Source organism: Hemicordylus capensis, chromosome 3 (assembly GCF_027244095.1).
Source record: "Hemicordylus capensis ecotype Gifberg chromosome 3, rHemCap1.1.pri, whole genome shotgun sequence".
Lineage (NCBI taxonomy): Eukaryota > Metazoa > Chordata > Lepidosauria > Squamata > Cordylidae > Hemicordylus > Hemicordylus capensis.
In genome coordinates this window covers 235,837,883-235,860,990 of record NC_069659.1, presented here as the reverse complement: position 1 = coordinate 235,860,990, position 23,108 = coordinate 235,837,883, and the positions used below count along the sequence as shown (strand labels likewise).

Below are 23,108 nucleotides of genomic sequence, written 5' to 3'. Positions count from 1 at the left end.
TTAGGAGTGTTATCTTACACAGAAATATGGCAATGCTGCTATCACTTGCCAGAGAGAAGCTGTTTAGGATGGCTTTAATGCCGCCCATCAGGCCTTCCAAGTTACAGTATTAAAAACCTGGCAAGAGAAGTAGTGGAAGATTTTAGATCTGACACAATTGCATCTCTCATACTGGCATTCAGCAGGAATCACAAGTCTGCCAACTTGGAAGAGGAGAAGTGTGATCAGAAGAAACCCTCCAGCACACACAAGATGTACGAAGAAGTACAAGATAGCTTTGTGGTCAAAGGGAAGAGGATGTTAAAACAGGTTTGGAAGTCCAATAAAAAGTGGGAAGTAAGAGCAATGATTATGATGCCAGTCAATGAGGAAATGCTGAACAGCCACCTCTGTCATGATCCTTCCCCATAAGAGAGGCTCAATCAGGAAAGTCAGAAACCAGTAAAATATTGAAAGAGTATACAAAAGCAGGACACCTGTGAATCTGAATTTTAAAAGAGAACCCAATGAATCTATACCAGTGGTTCCCAACCAGGGTCCCTCTAGATGCTGCTGAACTACAACTCCCATCACCCTCACCCACTATAAACTGTAGCTGGAAATAACAGGAGTTGTAGTTCAGCCACATCTGGAGGAACCCTGGTTAGGAACCACTGATCTAAACTGTGACAAAGCTCAGACAATAGCTTTCCCATTTCATCTTTTAAGGATGCACAGTAATATCCTGGAGAGCAGAAAGAATGCCATGTTTGGAGTTTTCAGTCAATATTAATTCAATCCTCAACTCAGCCAGTGCCGATTTATAGAAGGCTCAAGTGAATTAGAAGAGCCACCTTTATATTATGTAAGCCCATATTCTAAAAAGCCTCTATTTCAGCTGTACTACAGACAGCTTCCTTGTTTACAATATGAGCAGTAGTCACTTTTCTCCTGGGATTTTCTCCTGAAACATAGTGGGAACAAGTTTCCACTCATTAAGGTGTTTGAGGTCTTTTTTTGTTTGTTCCGCTTTGTTAATTTGTTTGCACTGAAACTTTACACTTCCAGGAGCAGCATAATTAACACATATGCGCAATTACTAGGACCTTTAAAAAAAAAAAAAAAGCACAGTACATCTTGATACCTGTGGAATTGCACCATAATTCCAGATATATCCCTTGTGGGGGAATACATTAGCAACATATCGTAGTTTTCCTTTCTTCACATCTTGTTTAATTGGGTTTAAAGGATCTTTGGTTGCAATCTGAAACAGAATAGTCCACTTAGTTCAATATTCAGAAAATGGTACAAATAAGCTTATTTATCCAATTCTAGGAAGACATTTTCCCTACAGATTTCTGAATTCATATTCCCATAGTAAGACAGCCAGACTGAAAGTAACTATGAAGAATTAGCAGCAATCTTAATTGTGCTGACTGAAACTGTTCTCTCTCACTCCCCCTCCAACCCATCCTTTCATGTTCTGCTACCATCTCATTATCAGTTGCCCCATTTTTAATTGGATAGGACTACAGCTCTGTACTGTGATCACAAGTATGTTTGCTCTTAAGTAAATCCCAAATTTAATGGGACCTGATCTTAAGTACACGTGCTGAGGTCTGCAGCCTTAGCACAAATTTGCCAAGTGAGCTGACCACTATTAACTGGCCAGCCAATGCAAAATTTGAGATCCTGAAGCAGAGTGGCCATTTATGTGACAAAATGCTTTCGAAAAATATTAAGGCGAGGCAGTCAAACCAAGTCTCCAGATTCCTAGTCTCAACAAGAAGTTACCTCCATTTTAGCATTGGTCCATCGAGGTATTTCAACTACCATGTTGAACACATTCTGAAAAACATAAGAAACCAGAGAAGTGACATCACTGTAAACTAGAGCTGAGTATGCAATTGCATAGATGTATGCAGTTTTTTAAGCACAGCAGATGGTGGCTCTATTTTGACGTTGATCAGACTAACTCAAGCACTCAGCAGCCAAATTTAGACATCATGCAGAACCAGGACTAAAATCAGGTTTTGCACCCTAACCTTGGGTGCACATGATCCTCCCTCTCATTGCATACAAGGAAAGACAGAATGAGTCTTCAGATCCTGGCTTACAACAAACCAGATTCTATTTCAGTGTTCAAACCAGGTGGCCTTGGCTTATTTAAGCCACAGTTTCCAAATAAATCATTCATAGGAACATAGGAAGCTGTCTTATACTGTGTCAGACTATTGGTTCATCTAGCTCAGTACTGTCTATACAGACTGGCAATGGCTTCTCCAAGGTTGCAGACAAGAGTCTTTCCCAGCCCTATCTTGGAGATGCCAGGAACATGCATGTGCTCTTCCCAGAGTGGCTATATCCCCCATGGAGGAATATCAACAGTACTCATATATCTCCCATTCAAATGCAATCCAGGGTAGACCTTGCTAAGTATAGGGAAGAATTCATGCTTGCTACCACAAGACCAGCTCTCTTCCTTGATCTGGTTTATTTGAAAACCCTGGCTAGAATTAATCAAGTTCACCAGCTTCAGCCACTGCAACAGAGCCTGGCTAGGAACAAGCCAGGATCAAGAGTTGAAGCCTGCCTTCCCTTGAACAAGAGCAGCAGGGGGTGGGAAGGAAGAGGAGAGCATGCAAAACCAGGATTCAGTCAAGGCTCTGTGCAATGTCTGAATCAGGCCAGTAAGTCATTCTTCCAAGGACAATAATAGATGATAATTATAATCGGAGGGGTGGTGTAGAAATTGAATAAATAAATAAATAAATAAATGATGATGATTCTAAGATATAAGTTGACACATGGGGGCAAGTAGATTATCCTGTCTTTAAGCAGAGGCTGGAACAGATGGCCTTGGGAGTCCTTTTCCATCTCATTTACACTCTTGTCAAAACCAGTCTTAAGGATTATTAAGCAAACTCACACCCTATCCTGTTGGTGGGAACTTAAAATAGTGTATGTTAGGATGAACTTTATATAACACAGGAGACCATTACCCAGTTGTAATCACATAGGTCCAGAAGGAGCATTATCTTACTACTATTGCATTTTGCTTTCATATGTAGATATAATTTTCATGGTCACAGTAGAACTTATACCATCAATATATCATCACAGATAAGACAGCAAATTCCACCCTACTTTTTAAAAACAAAAAGCCAGAGATGTATTTTAGTATAATCCAGGCAGGGTCAGAGTAATTAAGCACCCAAAGCAAACCATCTCCAGCTTCATCGCTCTCTCTCCTCACACCCAAAGTCCCATGCTTCTGCCCTGCCCGGTCTAATCTTATTTTGTTTATTTATTTTTGCATTTATATCCCGCTCTTCCTCCAAGGAGCCCAGAGCAGTGTTCTACATACTTGGGTTTCTTCTCACAACAACCCTGAGAAGTAGGTTAGGCTATAGCTTGATCTGCAATTCAGAGCAGATACTGAGTCACAGAGGGAGCCATTTACCACAAGAACACAGAATGCAGACCATTTGGTCTACTTCTGTGCAGCCCTAGAACAGGAACTCCCCCTAAAAAGGACAGAGCATAACACAGTGTGGGCAGGAAGAGGATAATACCCTTTTGAAGATGTGCATCTAGTGCAGAATGGGCAAGTTGTTTGGCACAGATTGTCTTGTAACATGGTGGCAATAGTATCAAGCTTTTCTGGAATTTCTGAACACAGGACAGCCTTAATGGCTAGACACAGGCCAGAGGGGCTTCCTGCTTTCTCAGCCCAACAACAAAACAGATGTTAAAACACAGCTAACTAGTATCTCCAAGAACTGGATAGAGATGCCAGGTGTGTGGACAGTTCCCCCCACCCCCCAGTACCATTCCAAATGTAAACTGGCTTCAGTTTGATCAACGGCATACTTTGCAGGGGAAGACAATGTCTTCTTCCTTCAGGAGAAGAGAAAGGTTTTGTTTTTAAAGAAAGTACTATGTCTAAGATTATGCAGGCATTATTCAAATGAGTTTTGAACAATCCTGGACACCAGCATTTCCGAGAATTACATAAACTGAAGATTCCACAACCCAGCTGGCAATTTAAGGTAGCTTTAAAGTCACAAGAACTATTTGACAAAAAAAAACACCCTTCTTATTGATGCTTAATCTGTTTGAGAGCAGTAGCAGAAATCTGTATGCAGAATGAGTACTGAATTTTGCAAGTAAGGCATAGGGTACACTGTGTATTTTCTGAGGCAAGGGAAGTTTCTGAATGTAAAAGAGATCAGATCATTTCTGTCAGTAAAAAGAAGTGGTTAGTTTTGCTTGCCCAGAGCATGGCACAGCCTTTAACTAAAGAAAAATACAGAGAAGCCATATACATTTAGAGTACAATGAGGGCAACAGCTCCGGTACTGACAAATTTAGCACATCTCCAATCCCAGACTGAAAGACACATTACAATCCTCTCAAGACTTTAAAAATACCAGGATTAGGAGTGAGCCAGGAGACGAGACTAAGTAATGCAACCTTTTGCCCTAAACTGGACTGCTCAACTTTGCTGCTACTGAATCTGTAGGGAAGCCAGGAGAATAACCAGGGAAGCCATCTCTGCAATAAAAATAGAGAGAAGTGAAGTCTGACGATCAGCACTCCATGGTAGCATAATAAAGGGCTTACTTTCCTCCATTAACTTTTGGACTGGCATGTCAAACAGATAAGCAAGCAGCATGTAACCTAAACAGGTGAGGTCCCTCGCACACAAAGCTGTTCTGCTGCCATAAGGGGACCCTTGTGATCAATCTCAGAGCTAATACATTGGATTCTAGGATGTACAAAGTTCCTACCTTAACCCTGAGCAGTTTAATCCTGCACCACCGTTTGCCAGAACAATCTGGCAGTTGTAGAGCTGCCTGTTTCTGCCCCATCAACATCGATTTGAGAGAAAGTTTTAAAATTTGACAATATGGTAATGGAAGTGAATTTCTAGATACCTGCTGTTGCCATGTACACTTACATCTGTTATTTAGGACACAGACATCATAGCTCTACAGAAAACTCTCCGTCCACATATATTTGAGGGCTACATTATTTGATACTTTTCAGCGGATTATCTTCCTGTTCCTGATAATGCTGCTTCCCAACATGCATATCAAGTTGAGTCTTTCCTCAAGTCTATATTCATACAGGACACCAGCTGTATTTGTATGTTCTGTTCAATGAATGTATACTACACTCATTTGTACCCTGCATCTGAGGGGGCCTGTGCCCAGATTCACTTTTAAAATGAGCACATGTACATGTGAACATCTGTACTCACATAAAACAATGTCTGAATAGGACTATTAACTTCTTCCAAAACACAAAGGTCTTAAGGAGTTTGGCTTTGGAACAGCAGACTTGAAATTTTCAGTAGCTCCAGCTTTAAAGAGGCCTAACTAGATGCGGGGTGGGGGTGGGATGCTTAGTGGCTGCCAACTCAGTCTTGCCCACAAGACCTCCAGTAACATAATAAAAATGAATGATGTGCCACAAGACTGGAGACCAACAGATATTGTAAGGGGAGGATACAGATTGGTCAGTCCAGCAGATACCAGGGTACATACTAGAACAGAATACAAGTCAGGAAATCTGTACATTCCTTGATGACAGTACAGTGATTAGTAGAAGCCAGTAGTTATCAGGAATAAACCTTGCCAGACTAGTTTTTAATCTTTTTTTTTAAAAAGTTGGCAGATTGTGGGATTACCGTGGATGCAATTTATCTTTATTCTAGAAAATGTGGTGTTATTTTGATTAGACACTGGTCAAATACAGGCTAGAAGACACGACTGAACTGATTGGAAAAACTCAAGTTACAGAACTAGCTTATTAAGAGCTACTCTCAACATGTTCTACATTAACAGAAGACTTAATATTAAAACAAAAGGGTACCATTATCCATCGGAAGTTTGATATAACTTCTCAGTAGTCTCCCCACCCCACAGTGGAAAACACTTCAGATTTGCATGTGTCCAAGATTAACTGAGATTCTAGATCTTATTTCTCCATTCCACCCAACTCAGATTTCCAATCCAACATTCTACATCAGGGCCTGACTAATCCCAGTCAGCAGGGAGCCTAGGCTATTCATGGATAGTGTTGATGGCACTGCCTCAAGGGTGATTGGTCAGCAGCCCCAGTTCGGGTGAATGTGGGGAATTTAGCTCAAAAGGGGAGACAGCAGTTTTAATTTGTGCAAGCATCTGAACTCAACAAAATCAGCTTGAGAGATGGAGTTTATTGGAAGAAAAATAAAAGCAATAAGACTAAGTTACTAGGCAGTACTAGCATAAAAGTACTACACATGCTTAAAAATAGACTATAGTAAGGCACATTTAGCTTAAAGTTTCCAGATTATGCGTCAATTCCCAGGCGGGCTAGAGAGAGTTACTTTAAAATGTGGGTGGCAAGGTTTCAGAAACAAGGGAATGATAGATTTAGCCCTGAAGGAGCTGGGCAAGAGGCTATATCATCTGTCCTCACGAAGGTGCAACTCGGGCAGCTGGGAGCTAGCGTCTGTCCAGGGAGGCGGAGTGGAGAACAGGAAAGTTGAAGGAGTTAGTGGGGTTCCTCACTAAGGAAAGTTCCAGCATGAAGCCAGCTGGATAGATTGGCAGGGGGACCGATCTAAAACCAGGTACAATAAGCTGAGCCTTGGCGTGAGGACAGCGAATTGGCCAGGCAGGGTAGTGATTTCAGCTTGGGTGGCCCCAATGGAGAAGGGAACACCAAAGCGGTCTGCTGGGGTTCTTGTTGCAATAGAGTCCCAGGTGTGACATACAAGGAAGTATGAAGATGTTTTGCAGTTGGAGTCCCGAGTTGGAAAGACAAGGGATCATGTGAAGCATTGGTTAGAGCATCCGATGGAGTCCCAGGTGTAATACACAAGGAAACATACTGGGTCACGGAGTTAAGGTTACTTATATCCCAAAACGTGCCTTGGGGGCACATTTTTCTGTTGTCATACTTCGCTGAATAGAAGGGCCTGGACAGACCTGTTCAGAATGCATTATTTTCGATCGCCCTTCCTGGGTAGGACTGGGTGTGCATCGCCTATTGTGTGCAAGGCTGATTGTAATGAAAACTAGAGCATGCAGGTGTGACAAATAATATCCTGTGTTGGGACTGACTCTCCCAATAATTATATCAAAAGTTTTGACAGGCATACTTTCAAAGTTACATCATTGACTCACCCCTTTTGTGATGGAGGCTGCTGCCGCACTTGTCTTATCTGCCTTCCCTTCCTGGCCTAATTGCTTCATTGGCATCAGGTGTTATCTCTCTTGCGAGAGAATGAGAGGAGTTTTAGAGTTAATCCTAAATCCAAAATGACCTTGGTTGCCAGATAACTCACAATAGCTAGTTCTAGAGTCTGCTTAGCCAGACCCACACAAAGAGAGAGGGGATGTGAAGCTAATCACTGTTGCAATTTGTGTTGCTTGCAGCCAAATCTAGGGGCCACTAGTCCACTGCCTACTAAGGGACTTGTCCCCATGCATAACAAACTGGGAGCTCACCTTGCGGGGCAGCTCCTGAGCATAGCAAAAGTGCAATCTCCAAGCCTGGAGATGTAGCTGTAAACAGGGAGGCTTCTGGGAGCCAGGCAGAATAAACTCAGCTAGTAACAGAGTTATTTGATCAAATCTTTGTCCCAGGCAACCCTGTTTCTGTTCTAAGTGAGGCTATCCCACAACCAGCCAAAAGCCAGATAAGGGAACCCAACCCTGTTCTGGCTGGTCGTGTGCCGCCACTGGAGCTGTGTGGCTCCTGGTGGCCAGCCCTCTAATATGTCCCCCCACAAAATGAGGTAAGCAGAACGAGTGCTCTGCTAACCCCGTACAAGATTGCACTTACGTGGGGCATTCTGGGACCTGCGAGAGCGAGGCAGCCCCCTATCCCCGCCGCCCCAACCGACTCTGTGATGGAGCCAGTAATTGTGTGGATGGCCAATGTGGCCACCCAGGGCGAGCTCCCTGCTCGTGTGTGGGGAGAGCAGGCCAAGCCCGCTCTCCCCACAGAAGCCCTCATGGCGCTTCACACTGCTTGTGTGAAGCACCTCAGTATGTTACTAGTAAAAGGGATAAAGAGAAGCCCATTTACCCTTCCCCTCTACCACGTCCCTCACTAAGCTGGGTAATTTTGTCCATTGTCTGGCTGCCAAACTTTGTGCTGGCTCCTAGAACCAAAGGCAATGTGTCAAGGCCAGTACATTGCCCACTCATTTATTGAGCTGTCCTCGCAGTCATGATTTTGACTCCAGATGCTATTACTGGTTTTCCCTCTCAGAGCTCATATTTGCTTTAAATTCCTTGTTCATGCATCCCAGAGATGTGGGGTGGAAAACACCGTTTTTCTGTGAAAAGTGTCTGTTTCTACTTGGTAACTTCAAAACTTTCTAGATACAGTGAGGAGAAATTAATATGGTGAAGGTTTTTTGTTTTACTGTCAAACATACCAAAGCAGATCACAATCAATTTATGGTATCAGAAAAATAGGTATGGTTTGTTTTGCTGCTGTTTTTAAAGAAAGAAAATAATGCAAATAAGGGGAGATTTGCAGAAAGTTTTCCAATTTAAATGTTTTCAGAAAATCCACATCTGAGGCATCCAAATTCCAAGTCTTCCAAGCTAGAATACATGCTCTTGTCTTATTGCTGCCTGACTCCTAAGCCAATCAAGTTGCATGGGGGAAAGTGTGACAAAGGTCATTCTTGCAAAAGAGTTTACAGTTCAGAACTCAACTTTACATTTATATGGGCATAAGTGGGTTGCCCTCTCCTCCCATTCATCTTTTTCTGGTTTTTGTTGTTCTGCTTAAGGTCACTACTACATTCCTATAGAGAGCTTTTAGGATTTGGTATTATTTTTTAAAAGAATTTAATATGTCTTGATAGCTACCTTGGAGGTACATTTTAATGAAGTAGTAGGTTGTAACGATTAAAATACATACAGTTTCCACAAGAACCCCAAAAGCCACTCTGGAATGCACTCCCTGCCGAGATGAAAGTCTCCCCATCTCTGACAGCTTTTAAAAAGCCATTAAAGTCTTACCTTTTCACCCAAGCCTTTTAATTTAAGTGTGGTTTTAATGGGGTAGCATACAAATTTGATAGATAAAAGCCAGTTAGTGGCCTACTCTGACTGAACAGTCCTAATGTTGCCAAAGAACTGAAATTAGGTGTGTGTCCGAACCGGTCCGGCGGCCATTCTATAGAATGGCCGAACTGCCGGACCGGTTCTGCCCTGGTTGGTCCGGTCCAGGTGGGGGGGTATTGCTTTAAGGGCGGGGAGGGCTTGTTTACCCCTCCCGCGCCTCTTTGCCCCGCCAGTGGCCGTAATTTACTGTAAAATTGGGGCGCTGGAAACCAGCCGCCCCAGCCGCCGCCGCTTCCGCCGCCCCCCCCCCCCCCGCGAGCAAATTAGAGGAAAAAAAGGCTACTGCCTACAAGGAAGGGCTACTGCCGCCCTGCCGCCCCCCCACCCGCCACCCCCCCACGAGTGCTCACCAAGTTAGAAGACTTTAGAGAGGAGCTCGCGAACAGAGCTCCTCTCTTATTGAAGCCTCCGGCCCAACTGGGGCCTTGGGCGCGTGCGCACGCGCGCTAGAGCTCTTCTTCCACTAGAGCTTTTGCCGGAGGCCCGGTCTACCCGCCGGGAGGAAGCCGGGTAGACCGGGCCTCCGATCGCCGGAGGCCCGGTCTACCCGGCTTCCTCCCGGCGGGTAGACCGGGCCTCCGGCAAAAGCTCTAGTGGAAGAAGAGCTCTAGCGCGCGTGCGCACGCGCCCAAGGCCCCAGTTGGGCCGGAGGCTTCGGTAAGAGAGGAGCTCTGTTCGCGAGCTCCTCTCTAAAGTCTTCTAACTTGGTGAGCACTCGTGGGGGGGTGGCGGGTGGCGGCGGCAGGGCGGCAGTAGCCCTTCCTTGTAGGCAGTAGCCTTTTCCCCTCTAATTTGCTCGCGGGGGGGGGGCGGCGGAAGCGGCGGCGGCTGGGGCGGCTGGTTTCCAGCGCCCCAATTTTACAGTAAATTACGGCCACTGGCGGGGGCAAAGAGGCGCGGGAGGGGTAAACAAGCCCTCCCCGCCCTAAAAGATAGGCTCCCCTTTGGTGCTGGTCCGGACTGCTCCGGACCATGCACATCACTAACTGAAATAGCTTATCATGGTCTCAAAGTTGACTTTGAAGATTTCACCACACCAAGCTGTACTATGCCTCTAACCTATTTGCTGCCTCCCACTGGGAAGGACAACTACATAAAATGCCAAGCAAACAGTATGTACAAACATGAGCTTAGACAGCTTGCCAGATGTGAGAAAACACACCTTGAATCCCAAGCTAGTTACAGGGAAGTCTTCTTCATGCTAGGCATACTGCCTCAATTTTGAGAAGAAGCCAGGAAACAACTAGCACAGCTATTTGGGGAGCCAAAGGAGATCAGTGCTCAGTGGTTTTCATTCCAAGACCACCGCCACACTTTACAAGAGAAACACACAGCAGGGAGATGGTTCCATCTCTCCTCCCACTGGAAGGCTGAGCCAGTTAGAAGCTGCTTCCACAGTAAAAAAAGAGCAAATATGCAGCTGTGGCTGAAGAAGCTACCCACAACTAGGGAATAGTGATAGTCGAGGACTCCAGCCCTACTAAAACACACACTTTAGTCAGGAGAATGTTTTCAGGGGGCAGCAAGGAAGGAGAACCACACAAGAACAGCCACCCTTTGCAGGCATGCAAGTTTCTTCTGAGTGTGCAACATTAGCCAATATTCCTTCTTTTATATCAAGGCTTTAAAGGTAAATTGTTGTTGACTCCTGGTGACCCCAGAGCCCTGTGGTTGTCTTTGGTAGAATACAGGAGAGGTTTATGATTGCCATCTCCCATGCAATATGAGATGATGCCTTTCAGCATTTTCCTATATCGCTGCTGCCTGATATAGGTGTTTCCCATAGTCTGGGAAACATACCAGTGGGGATTCGAACCGGCAACCTCTGGCTTGCTAGTCAAATCATTTCCCTGCTATGCCATTAGGTGGCTTTACTCAAACAGAATTGCTCAAATTAGCTACGACAGTTACTCTACCTGCCAAGCACAATCAGAACTAAGCTGCTGTTATCCTAAAGGCATACAGAGGCAGCTTTGCCTTTTAAAGAGACACTTAAGATGTACCTCTTTAAATCAAGATTTTAGTTAAGATTTAAAATTTAAGATCACCGCCTAGAGACTGATAGTAGGCGGTATATAAATTCAATAAATGAAACTGTTTTAATTGTGTTTTATTGTGTGAAATGCCCAGAGAATTTAATTTTGGCAGTATATAAATATGTTTAAAAACACCAGGTAGCTTTTATAATCTGCAGTAAGAACAGCCATCCCTACTCGCCACTGCTCAGTATAACCACATCCATTACCTTGTTAGCATCTGCATGTATTGGGATATCATGGAATGGCGAGATGTACTGTCCTTTATCATTTTCTGAAAAGGAAAGACAAGAGTTTTCTCAATTATATTTAGCAGACTAAGAATAAAATCTGAATTACTATGAACAGAAATGTTCAAGAAATTAAGTATGAGATTTGCTTTCGTAGAAGCCGGTCTGTCAGCTGGAAGTCTTAAAAAATTCCTACCTGCCCCAGTTTTTCAGAAGTCAGGCAGCATACCAAGCAGAATTGGTGTTATTGAATCCATAGCATCCTTGGAGGATCTCTGCAGCCAATCCAAGGCCCACTCCTGTCAAGCACCCAGTGATGTGCGAGTCAGCATTCAGCACAGATGTTCTCTAGTAGCCATACAGAAATTACTACAGACAGCCCCACATACAGTCTCCATTAGCAAAGTCCAGTGGTTGCATATACCTGCAGCCTCCGCTCATATAGATTCAGTGAACTCCAGCCAGTGAGGAGCCCACGTTAGCCCCATGGGCTGCTTCTTCCTTGTCCCTACTTCAGCCCATATAGGCTTCTCAAGAATTCAGCCTGAAGGATAAACGATGAAGTCTTCTGAAAATGCTAGCAGTGTGGATTTCTAACTAAGGCACACTGATAGAATCACAACTGTTGTCAGAGGACACCTTAAACTGCTATGTTGTTACCCTGTGGCAGTTTTAGTTTGTTTCCTCCAGAGATCAGAAGAATGCTCTCTTACCCACCAAAGAGTTTTGACATACAAGACATTGTTTGAGACACGATTTTAAGCCCTCCTTCACACACATACCATTTATTCTCACAGGGTGGCAGTCAGTGTTCTAATTTTTGTCAACTGTGTGCAGAATGAGTTTTGTTCTGGGTGGGAGTATCAAGGCAGTGTGTGCGCACCTGCATTCAGAGTGGGGCCTTCGCGATTCAACCTGAGCAGGATCTAAAATTAACTGAGCGGAAATACTTCTCTCCCCAAAGGAGTGCCAGTTGGGTAGGAACATCATTTAACCGAGCCCACATAGTTCCTGTATTTAGCCACACACTACAACCACGTGAATCACGAAGTTGATCCCAGGCAGAGGCGCTTTTACACCTGGACTTCCAGGTTGAAGTCCAGGGCCTACACCCCCTGGGGGCCCCCAAATCCTCTTCAGTCTGTCCCAGGTGGTGTGATCGCTGTGCTGTGCCACCGGCCTGCAATATGCTGGGCTGCCGAGTGTGACCTCTGCTTTAGATACAGAGGAGAGAGTGGGGAAAGAAACATGTGGGATGTGAATATGTTAAGTTGCATGTTGAAATGTTTCTGCTAATGCATATTTGCATAAATATACCTGCTTTATATTTGTGCACCCACATGTTAGAAGTGTGTGTGTGTGTATATATATATATATATACACACACACACACACACACACACACACACACAAACAAACAGCGCGCACGAGCAAGCGGGGTGGGTGGGGGAGATGATGCTAAGTTTGCAGTGGGGGGCCTCCAAAGGCAGGGGCATAGCAAGGTTGGAGTGGTCCCGGAGACAAGATTTTAAAGTGGTCCCCCCCTGACTGAAGCTCAGCTCATGAAGTAAAGAAATCTTAAATGAGGCCGAATAGTGGTAACAAAAAGCATATATATATATATATATATACACACACACACACACACACACACACACACACACACACACACACACTGCAAGTCATTTAATAGTACTAGAGAAAGACGTGTTCTGGTAGCTCCAGGTCTTAACACTCACATCAATTTTGGAGGATGAATACAACTGAAGGAAGCCCAGGCGGGTGTGCCGCTGGGGGAGTCAGTCATTTGGGGAGTCACCCCTGCTAACTGGGCAAAGAGGCACCTTTTACCTCTTTATTTAGGTGATTCTCTTTATTTAGCAGGGGGAGAGTAAATAGCCCCATCCACCCCCAGCACAGTACCTCCAAAGACTTTTGCTGTGTTTTTTTCCAGAATGTGAGCCCTTTGGAGATAGGGATCCATCCATCTTATTTATTTATTATTTCTCTGTGTAAACCGCCCTGAGCCATTTTTGGAAGGGCGGTATAGAAATTGAATTAATTAATTAAATTAATAATAATAATAATAATAATAATAACAACAACAACAATAATTTGACTTGCCTCTGGGGGACCCCCAAGGCAGTGGTCCCCCAGACAACTGTCTCCCCTTGCCCTATTATAGTTATGCCCCTGTCCAAAGGCCTTTAGGTCCAGGCTCCAAAGGCCCCTGGGGCACCTCTGATCCAAGGTAACTTGATGTACACAGAAGGGGGCTGCAGCTTTGGGAATGTGGCTCAGTGTGCAATCAGAAGGTCCCAGGTTCAGAACAAATCACCTGTAGTTCAGAGGATACCAGGTGACAAGGTAGGGAAAGACTTTTGCCCCGAGACTCTCTGCCAATCAAAGTAGGCAGTTTGGGATGGAACAGTGCTCTAAGCCAATAGAAGACAGCTACATGTTTCTCTTTGCTTTTGAAGCCATGCAAAATAGTAGGGCTCTTTGGTATTTTAAGAACCCTCAAACAGCTGTGAGGCAGGAAGACGTCTTTGCTCATGTGGCATTTAGTGTAAAGCTTTCGCTTCCATCCCTCAAGAGCAGGCAATTGTATTTGCAAGTCTGCTCATAACAACATTACTCCGAGTGTGCTAATGTTTTGAGAACCCTGTCCAATGTCACATAATTATTTAAACACACAATATTATATCAGATCTTAGCAGTTAAGTAGAGCTTGGGACACTTTGGTTATGATTTCATTTGGCACAATTTAAAGAGAGAAGGGAGGGAATCAACATATCATTCCAAAATACAAAACTGATGGTATGAATGATCTATATATGGTATCTGGAAACATTATTTTGAACAGGCAACTTTTTGTAGGCTATTTTTAACACAAAAGCTTACATTTCTTGTTTGGCAATGCAAACTATACTTTTACCAGAAGAGGCTATAGCATGATCTTCTTCAACCAAAACCCCAGGGAGTGGCCCTTCTTCTGAATGAGCTGCACTTGCATATTTAGGCATTAGGAATCCGTCCGTCTATGGAGGCTCCAGATATCAAGTTACTCAGGACAGTGTGATCCCTACCTTAATTTCCTCCTGATTAACGGGGAACACATTCGGAACCTCATGAGATATTTACCTACTGAGTTACTAACCTTTCCTAATTCTAACAGAGATGAATGTAGGAAGACGCACTTGGGGACCATCCATCCTGCATATCACATCTGAAGTACCGAGACATTCCAGATGGAGCTCACAAGTAGGCTCCTTCGCATTCCATGCAATTTCTCCCCCAACCCATAGGACTCACAGTCAATGTGGGTCAGCGTGGTGTAGTGGTTAGAGTGCTGGACTAGGACCGGGGAGACCCGAGTTCAAATCCCCATTCAGCCATGAGACTAGCTGGGTGACTCTGGGCCAGTCACTTCTCTCTCAGCCTAACCTACTTCACAGGGTTGTTGTGAAAGAGAAACTCAAGTATGTAGTACACTGCTCTGGGCTCCTTGGAGGAAGAGCGGGATATAAATGTAATAATAATAATAATAATAATAATAAAATTGCTAGGACCACCATTTACCTTTTAGGTCACTTCTCCCTCATCTGCAGAAAAATCAGCATGTTTTGCTAGGCAGCAGGCAGGCAGAGGGGGCCTTTCTCCTGGGGGCACTGCTAGCACTATTCAGCAATAAACCCTACCCCTTTTAGTTCAGATGGGGAAAGTTTGCTACGTGGCATGGTCAGTTTCTTTCCCTTAATTATAGACACGTGCCTGAGTGCTGGGGAAGCAGATGTTCTACAGGCATCCACAAATTAACTTGCCAGCTCACCAGTGGAAAGTGTCCCCAGCCCTCTGGCAAGCAGAATGCCCAATACCACACATACCTCCTCCTCCTCAGAAGTCTCATCTCCAATGGCATTTTTGAGAAGTTAAGGAACATCAGCAATCCCTTTTGAGCAGTAGGAGAGGGCTCCCACCATTTCCCAGTGCAAATCCTAAGACCTCTGCCAGGAAAGATTTGAGGGGAAAGAGAGGGCTGGTGGCAAGCACAAATAATGGCTTGCTAGTGAGCCAATTCTAGATTTGTGAACCCCGATTTTCTAAAAGGAATAGTGAGGGAAGAAGACAAGGACTGAAAGCCAGGAGAAAAGCAACTCAAGTTAATAAACGTGTTCAAAGAAACACAGGTAAGGAGCAGACAGAATCAAGGCAGTGATGCCATGAACACCACCCAATAGATGCCTGTGATATTAGTGAAGCCATATCCCTTATAGCAGAATTCCCAAGATAAAATGACTTTTGCCCCAGGAAATGCAGCTATCAGCAACTTAGGTTAGTATTTTGAGTGCTGGCAAAGAGCAATTCCCTCACAATATAAGCATCTGCTGGACAGTGCCTGGTTGGTTTAATGATGGCTGCACAGTTGCCAGAATCTCTGAAAACTGTTCTCTTAACATATTGCAGTCTGAACTACAAGAACAAGACTTACAAACCCCTCCAGGACTATACTAACTGAGCAAAGAGGCACCTTTTAAAAGTGGTGATTCTCTTTATTGAGCACGTGGAGAGCAACTGGCCCTATCCAGCCCCAGCATCCCTCCAGTGGCTGCTGCTGGTATCTACCTTATGTTTATTTTTAGATTGTGAGCCTTTGGGGGACAGGGATCCATCTTTATCTTTATTTCTCTAGGTAAACCACTTTGGGAACTTTTGTTAAAAAGCAGTGTGCAAATAATGATGCTGTCGACTCTTACAAAGAGTGCAAAGCATCAATACTCTAGCCAGCTAGATAGCCAGCGTGGTGTAGTGGTTAGAGTGCTGGACTAGAACCGGGGAGACCTGAGTTCAAATCCCCATTCAGCCATGAGACTAGCTGGGTGACTCTGGGCCAGTCACTTCTCTCTCAGCCTAACCTACTTCACAGGGTTGTTGTGAGGAGAAACTCAAGTATGTAGTACACCGCTCTGGGCTCCTTGGAGGAAGAACGGGATATAAATGTAAAAATATAATAATGATGATGATGATGATGATGATGATGATCTAGAGATTGCTGCTTTAGCACAAGAAAACAAATGGCAACTTGGAATGCTTTCTCTTGGAGAATACTGGATTTGTACCACCAAGAAAAGCAACACTGCAAGTCTAAGCAGCAAGTACCTTGACATTCTGATCAGATTCACTGGCTATATTCCTTCCACCGCAGTCAGCCTAATCCAGGCCTTGACAAATTTTCTTTGGCTACTAATTGTATGGCTCTAGGAGCCAGCCCATAAAATAGACACTTGACACAATTACCTGACTTGGTGGAGGTTGGGTAGAGGGGAAAGTAAATGAGCTTCTCTGTATCCTCTTTACAAATAACATACTTAGAAGAGAAACAGGGCTGCCAGGGGCAAATGAAGATTTCATTAAATAACTAGCTCGGAATATCCTAATCTAAGTACCACATTTCCCTAGCAGCTGGGATTTGTCAAGCCCTGGCCTAATTTTTTCCTCACTTTATTTACAATGTTGTGTTTATGAACACACAGATTTAGAGCAAGGAACTTCTTTGCCTTTTCCTTCGAATCAGAATGGCAAAGTTTTGAATTTTTAAGCAAGTCCATTAATTTCTTGGTGAAGAAATCACTTGCTCAACAGGGGTATCAAAATAGGGTACCTCTGCAACATCCAGAAATCTGAATATACATACATGTGCACATTATACACTTCTCAATTCCTGGAAGAACCTGAATAGGACTCTTTTTGCCTGAAGCTCATCATGAAGTCGACTTCATAGTAGGTTACCAAGCAAGAGCCTTGTTTTAGAAGTATGCCGACAAGGAAGCTGTTTGGAAACCGGAATAAAATGGTTTTCCTATTCCCAAAGCCATGCCTGAGCCAAAGCAATCAACTTCAGTATACCGGTATATATGGGCAGGCAAGCAATGTGGATAAAGATTGATAGTTAAAAAAATAATAATAGTGTCATCTATACAGGTTGAGTATCCCTTATCCAGACATCTGAAATGCTCCAAAATCCGGACACCATGTTGTAGCAAAACCAAAACGCCTCCGTTCACTCGCAGACTCCCAATTTTGCTGCTTTTAAACATGCAGTCAAAACTTATTTCAGAAGGCTATTAGTGACAGGGGTTTTGTCAGTAATTCTCTCTAGTTGCCACTCTCTTTTTATTGTGAAGCTTTTTAATGTTTTTGATGTTCTCGCTTTGGTGCTAGAGGGAAAAGGGAAAGCCCCCTTCCCCACTCCCTGCTCAGTTTGGTACCTGCTATGTTGGCGTCTATTTCGTCGCTCTGGATCCCATGCCCAAGACATCTCATTATGCAAATATTCCAGAAACCAGAAAAATCCGAAACCCAGAACACTCCTGGTCCCAAGCAGTCTGGATAAAGGATACTCAACCTGTAATAAGCTTCTTTTGGTTTAAAATGAAATCTAAACTTCATATAAACACAATGTATACTCTCTTAGAAGTGAATGTACAACTCTCTTATAGTTCAGATACTGCTATCACAGCTTGATACTGGTGGCCAGGCAAGTCAACACAGGCTGTCATCCACCAATATAGTTTGATGACCTTTTACGCCTATTTTGCATTTTGGCCTGTAGTTCAGTGGTACAGCATCTGCTTTGCATGCAGAAGATCCCTGGCACCTCCAGGCAGTGCTGGGAAAATCTCCTACCTGAAACTTTGGAGAACTACTGCCAGCCATTGGAGACAATCCTGAGCAAGATGGACAATTGATCTGATAGAGGATAAGGCAGCTTCCTATGTGTTTAGTAACAACTTGAGCTCTATAACGGACTCCAAATGGGTACTCGACTCATAAATATGCATTATTCTACCCACCAATTATGAATATTTACCTTCCATCTCATGGTGGTGCGTATCTGTCCAGTAACAGATCAGATTACTAAGTGCAGATTACTATCACATCCCAATCTACAGTTTTCTCTGTGTCAAAAGTGCACTTTTGTTTTTCTAGTCAGATGAATATGCAGTTTGGAGAACCCTTATGATCCATGCAGCAGAGGCAACGGGATCACCCATAAGGATCCCCTTATGCCAGCACCAGGACAAATTGTTTCCATGCATATCCCTTCAGGTGCAAGGAGCCCTGTGTCAAGTAACCTTGCTTGAAGACACAGGCATACCAGGCTCTCCAGCAGCAGCTCAATGTAAAGTTTGGCTTCTTTTGCATATCAAGGCACTCCAGTAAAGCAGACTTTGTACCATCTCACATCCTTACCACACTTTTGTATGGACAGTGAAAACGGAAGCCATTTTCGGGTGGGGCACCACCAGGAAGGAGAGAAAATCGCCTTAAAGGATTATAGTGTAGAAGGCTTTAGTTTACAGCCACCTTCACTGCCCATATCTGTCAGTCTGCTTAGACTTTAAACCCAATTGTTTGGTGTATATAGGGGAGGGCTGCTCAAGAATCACTCATCAAGCACTTGCCTGCCAGTTCCTGGGAGCATTGAGCAAGCTTTAGTTTAGGACAGCCCCACTAAGAAAGGTATACCCCAAGCAAGAAAAGCTACAGGTGCCCAGAGCTAGAATTCACACAAATCAAATGGGGGGGGGGTTTCGGGGGGGACCACTGTCACCAGAGCAGCCACAATCCTCCTTATGATATTCCTAGACTAGATATACACCAAGCCCTTCCACAGATACAAGCATTAGCTCCTCCATTACTCCACCAACCAGCCATTCTCTGTGACTGGTAAGTGGGGTCACCTACCAGTCTGCATTCAGAGTCTGAAATGCAGAAGCTTCAGAGTTGTCAGACTGCATAATGTGGTCTAATGACTCCCCCATCCACCCCAAACACCCTTAAAGTAGCAGCAGGCACATTAAGGGGTTCAGAATATAAAACCAGGGCCCCTAATTATTCCAGAACAGCTACTTTGAAATGCAAAAGTGACCTTTAGAGCGGAAGCCATGCCACCTCATCTCACACACATAAACACCTCTCACTACAGGCATTATTCCCCTCCCCCCACCCCATATCTTGAGGTAGACACTTGCTCTTCTTTACAGCTAGATCTCCTTGCTTGAGACTGTGAGGTCAGGCACTACCAACCCCTCATCTCTCTAGACAGCCCCACCACCACCACACACAAGGTCCTTCTCCTTTCAGCAGAGCCACTGATCCCCACCCACACAGAAGAAGGGGCTCCAGGCATACTAAAGGGTGTCAAGTCTTTGCTGGAAGCTAGGCACTTTGACACCAATTTGCAAACAATCACAGAGGTAGAGGTCCCTTAACTGCCTAATTTGCACCACAATATCACTTCATTTTAGGGAAGTCACCCCTACCTGAACCCTGTGAAACAGCATATGGAAGTCTGTACTGTAAGGAGAATAAAAAGGGAATAGAGGCTGGGGTGACGGGTTTGTGCCAGATGCACACACCTTCAACCCTTCTAGGATTTTAAACCAGATATTGTGGGACTACAACTTCTATCATGCCCAGCCACAATGGCGGCAAGGGGCTAGGGCTGCTCCTTTAGTGGTTCTGGGTGGGGGGATTAAAAGCAGCACTTTCCCCTCCAATCCCTTAGCCACCTCCAACAGACCCTTTAAAGTGACCCTATAATTTAAAGGGGGGAATAGGTTTGATTGACACATGCTATCCATTATACAGCTCACATTTCCTTCCCTTCATCAAGCCCTAGGCTGAAAAGCAGCAAGGCACCCAGCACAGTATAACCAAGTGGTGTTACACATCAACATGTGAGCAACATACATGCACAGCCTGAGTTCTTTCCAGTTGAGGTCTACCTCCTTTTTTTAGTACCCCCAGCTACAATTTACTGTGGCTGGGCATGTTGGGAGTTGTAGTTCATCAATATCTGGAGGACCACAGGTTGGGAACTACTGTTCTAGAGAAAAGGACTGAAAACACAAGGTGTCCTCCCAGTATTCAGGCATCACCCCCTGTTCACTCTAGCAGGAATTCCCAGATCTTGCTGACTACAACTGCCATAATCTCCAGCCAAAGGCCATTGCAGCTAGGGATGTTGGGAGCTGTAGCGAACAACATCTTGGGAGTCCCTGTTAGAGGAATCACTCCAACTGATCACCACCGTTTTATTGCCATACTGCCTGGCACAAGGACACCCCCTTCTCCATTAGAAGGAATAACTACACTTTAAAATGCTCAAAGCATTTTATACGTTTTGTGATCCCTGCAACAGCCCTGTGAGGTAGCCCTACAATACCTCCCCATCGTACGTGGAGCGACTCTCTTCGTCGGAGAGAGATGGAGAAATAAGGGAAGCAGCTTGCCTAAAGCAACCGAGTGAGTTCAGGGCGCAGGAGAGAATGGATGCGGAGATTTCCCATTTCGATGCCCCGCTCAGGCTCCACGCTCAGGCTGGCATACTTATCAGGCAGGGGAGGGAGCCCCAAGGGGTCTCACTCTCACCTCCGAGGAGGAAACACACAAAGAAATGCACGGCAAGCCTCTGAGCCACCATGACACCTACGCCAGTTCTGTGACCCAAGTCAAGCAGGGGATCTTAAAGTATAAAATACGTTGAGGTCCAACGCTGGAACATCCTGCGCTTAGGGGTAATATCTGGGACACAGGCAGGCAGGCAGCCGCAGCAGCACGAGGCGGAGCCCCGCTGCCTCCCAGGCGCTTGACTTGCTGGCTCATTCAGCTTCACACTCATTCAGACTGGCGTGCGGCCGCCTTCGGAGGGAAGCGGTCTTCAGTCCCCTTTCCCGCCAAGCCCGCCCCGGTCACTCACTGAAAAACAGCCTGTAGTCGCCGGTGTTTAGGCAGCCACGTTGCTCCACGCTGTATCTGGCCATCGCGCCCAGCCGGCTTCCCAAAAGAGAGGCTGCAGAGGGACACGCGCGCTCCTCCCCTCCGCGACCTCTTATTAGTCAGGCAGGGACACGCCCGCCTCCCTTCGCCCGCCCACTCCGTCTCCACTACGCAGGCGCACAGTTCCTTCACTCCTCCTCCGCTGCCCCGTGTAGCAGTTCTTTGCCCTGCCCCTCAACGAATCCTGCTCGGTGCACCTGGGCATGCTCATAAGCATTCGAGCATGCTCAGTATGGTCAAATGAAGCTCCTTTTCATTTTTTGCCCCAAACCCCTCTCAGATTTTCAATCCTGCTTAAAATATCAAAGAAAGGCAACCCAGGTTCTGCAGAAAACATCAGATGTGGTTTTATGTGTAATTTTGTAACAAATTATTCTGAAATATTAAAAAAGAATGACTCCAATAGTGCATCCAAAGGACAAAGGTGAATTTCTGTGAAATTCCTGGAGAACTGGCAAGAAGAGAGCATGCTCAGTCTCTACAGTTGAAGCCAGTGCCCTTACCCTGAAGGCCAATCTAAGGGAAACTCTTACATCTTGAGTGCTGGCAAGAATGCTCATACTCTCTGAAACCTGTCAGAAGCTCTTACCCTCGTTCAGAACTTCAGAACAAGTAAAGAGACTTGTGTGCTCCACAGTCTTGCAATTGGTTAACAACAGCATTAGTAAATAGACTTGTGCAGTCCACAAGCTTGCAAGTGATTGCTTGTGAACAAAGCAGAACTTATTGGACACATTTTCGGCTATTGGAGGTTTTGTTATTAACACTGGTAACATTTAGTAATCTGGACATTGTCTGAGAACATTTCGTGCTGCAGGGACATGGGCAAAGTTAATCAACTGTGCATCTTTGCTAATGCCCCAATCAGTTTCTAGGGATCATGCTTCCAATCCTAGGCTGGGACCAGCGTATCCCACTCCCCCCATCCCTTTACATCTCCAATGGGTGCTCTTTTCTGGAGGACTGTCTGTGTTCCACCAACCCCACAGATTGCAACACATTGCACTGCCCCCAACAAATTTTTTGCATACAGGTTTAGCTATTAGAGGTGTGGTTCCACCTACCCCACAGATTTCAACCAGGCAGGCTTTTCTGATGGGTCTGCATCTCTGATGCACTAGGCTGTCATTTTCCCTGACCCTGTCAGATTGCACCAACCAGGTGGGCTCTTCTGATGCGTCTGCATCTCTGAAGCACTAGGCTGTCCTGAGTTCCAGTCCTCCACTGGGATCAAGTCAGTTTCCAGGGACCATGCTTCCACTCCTGGGCTAGGACCCAGTAGATGACACTACACCAGTCCTTGTCAGATTGTACCACCCAGGCGGGCTTTTTAAAGGGGTCCTCATCTCGGATGCACAAGGCTGTCCTTCCCTTCCTTCGTTCCCTCTCTCTCTCTCCCTCCCTTTCTTCTACATGTCTTTCCCTCTTTTTCCCCTCCCTCCCCCCTCCCTCCCTCCCTCTCTCCTTTTTATTTTCACTCCCACCTTTCTTTCACCTGTCCATACACCCCTCTCCTCCCTCCCTCTTTCGAGAAGTTGCCCTAGATAATTTAGAAGGTCTCGAAATAACATAGTTGCTTTCATCATCTTCAAAACAACCTCTGTACGGGGCCCCATAATTGGGGAGTTGTGTTCACTGATCCTGATGGGTTGACAAGGAGGGGGATGCAGTGGACTTATCCCGCTTCTATCCAGAGTCAGGGTGTGTTGCCCATTTGGGGGCATGGGCAAGGACAGCAGTATCCAAAACCAGCCTGGTTAGGCCTGCACTGCAAGGGGGTGGAGTCTGCTTCACACAATTCACTGATTGTACCACATCAATAAAATTTGGCCCCTTTCCCCAAGCCTATTGCATCTGCGTATTCTTTGGGACTG

At 45.1% G+C, this 23,108-nt stretch overlaps 1 protein-coding gene across 1 annotated transcript in view; it reads right to left on the bottom strand.

Moving 5' to 3' along the window:
- The window catches only part of PPA1 (inorganic pyrophosphatase 1), a 31,890-nt gene extending 10,547 nt beyond the window's left edge, over positions 1-21,343 (bottom strand). The window contains exons 1-4 of the mRNA XM_053307901.1: positions 21,155-21,343; positions 11,368-11,432; positions 1,774-1,827; positions 1,124-1,243 (exon numbers count right to left, since the gene is read on the bottom strand). Coding sequence (XP_053163876.1) covers positions 1,124-1,243; positions 1,774-1,827; positions 11,368-11,432; positions 21,155-21,218 — 303 coding nt within the window. The 5' untranslated portion in view covers positions 21,219-21,343. The remainder of the gene's footprint in view (positions 1-1,123; positions 1,244-1,773; positions 1,828-11,367; positions 11,433-21,154) is intronic.
- Positions 21,344-23,108: the final 1,765 nt, after the last annotated feature.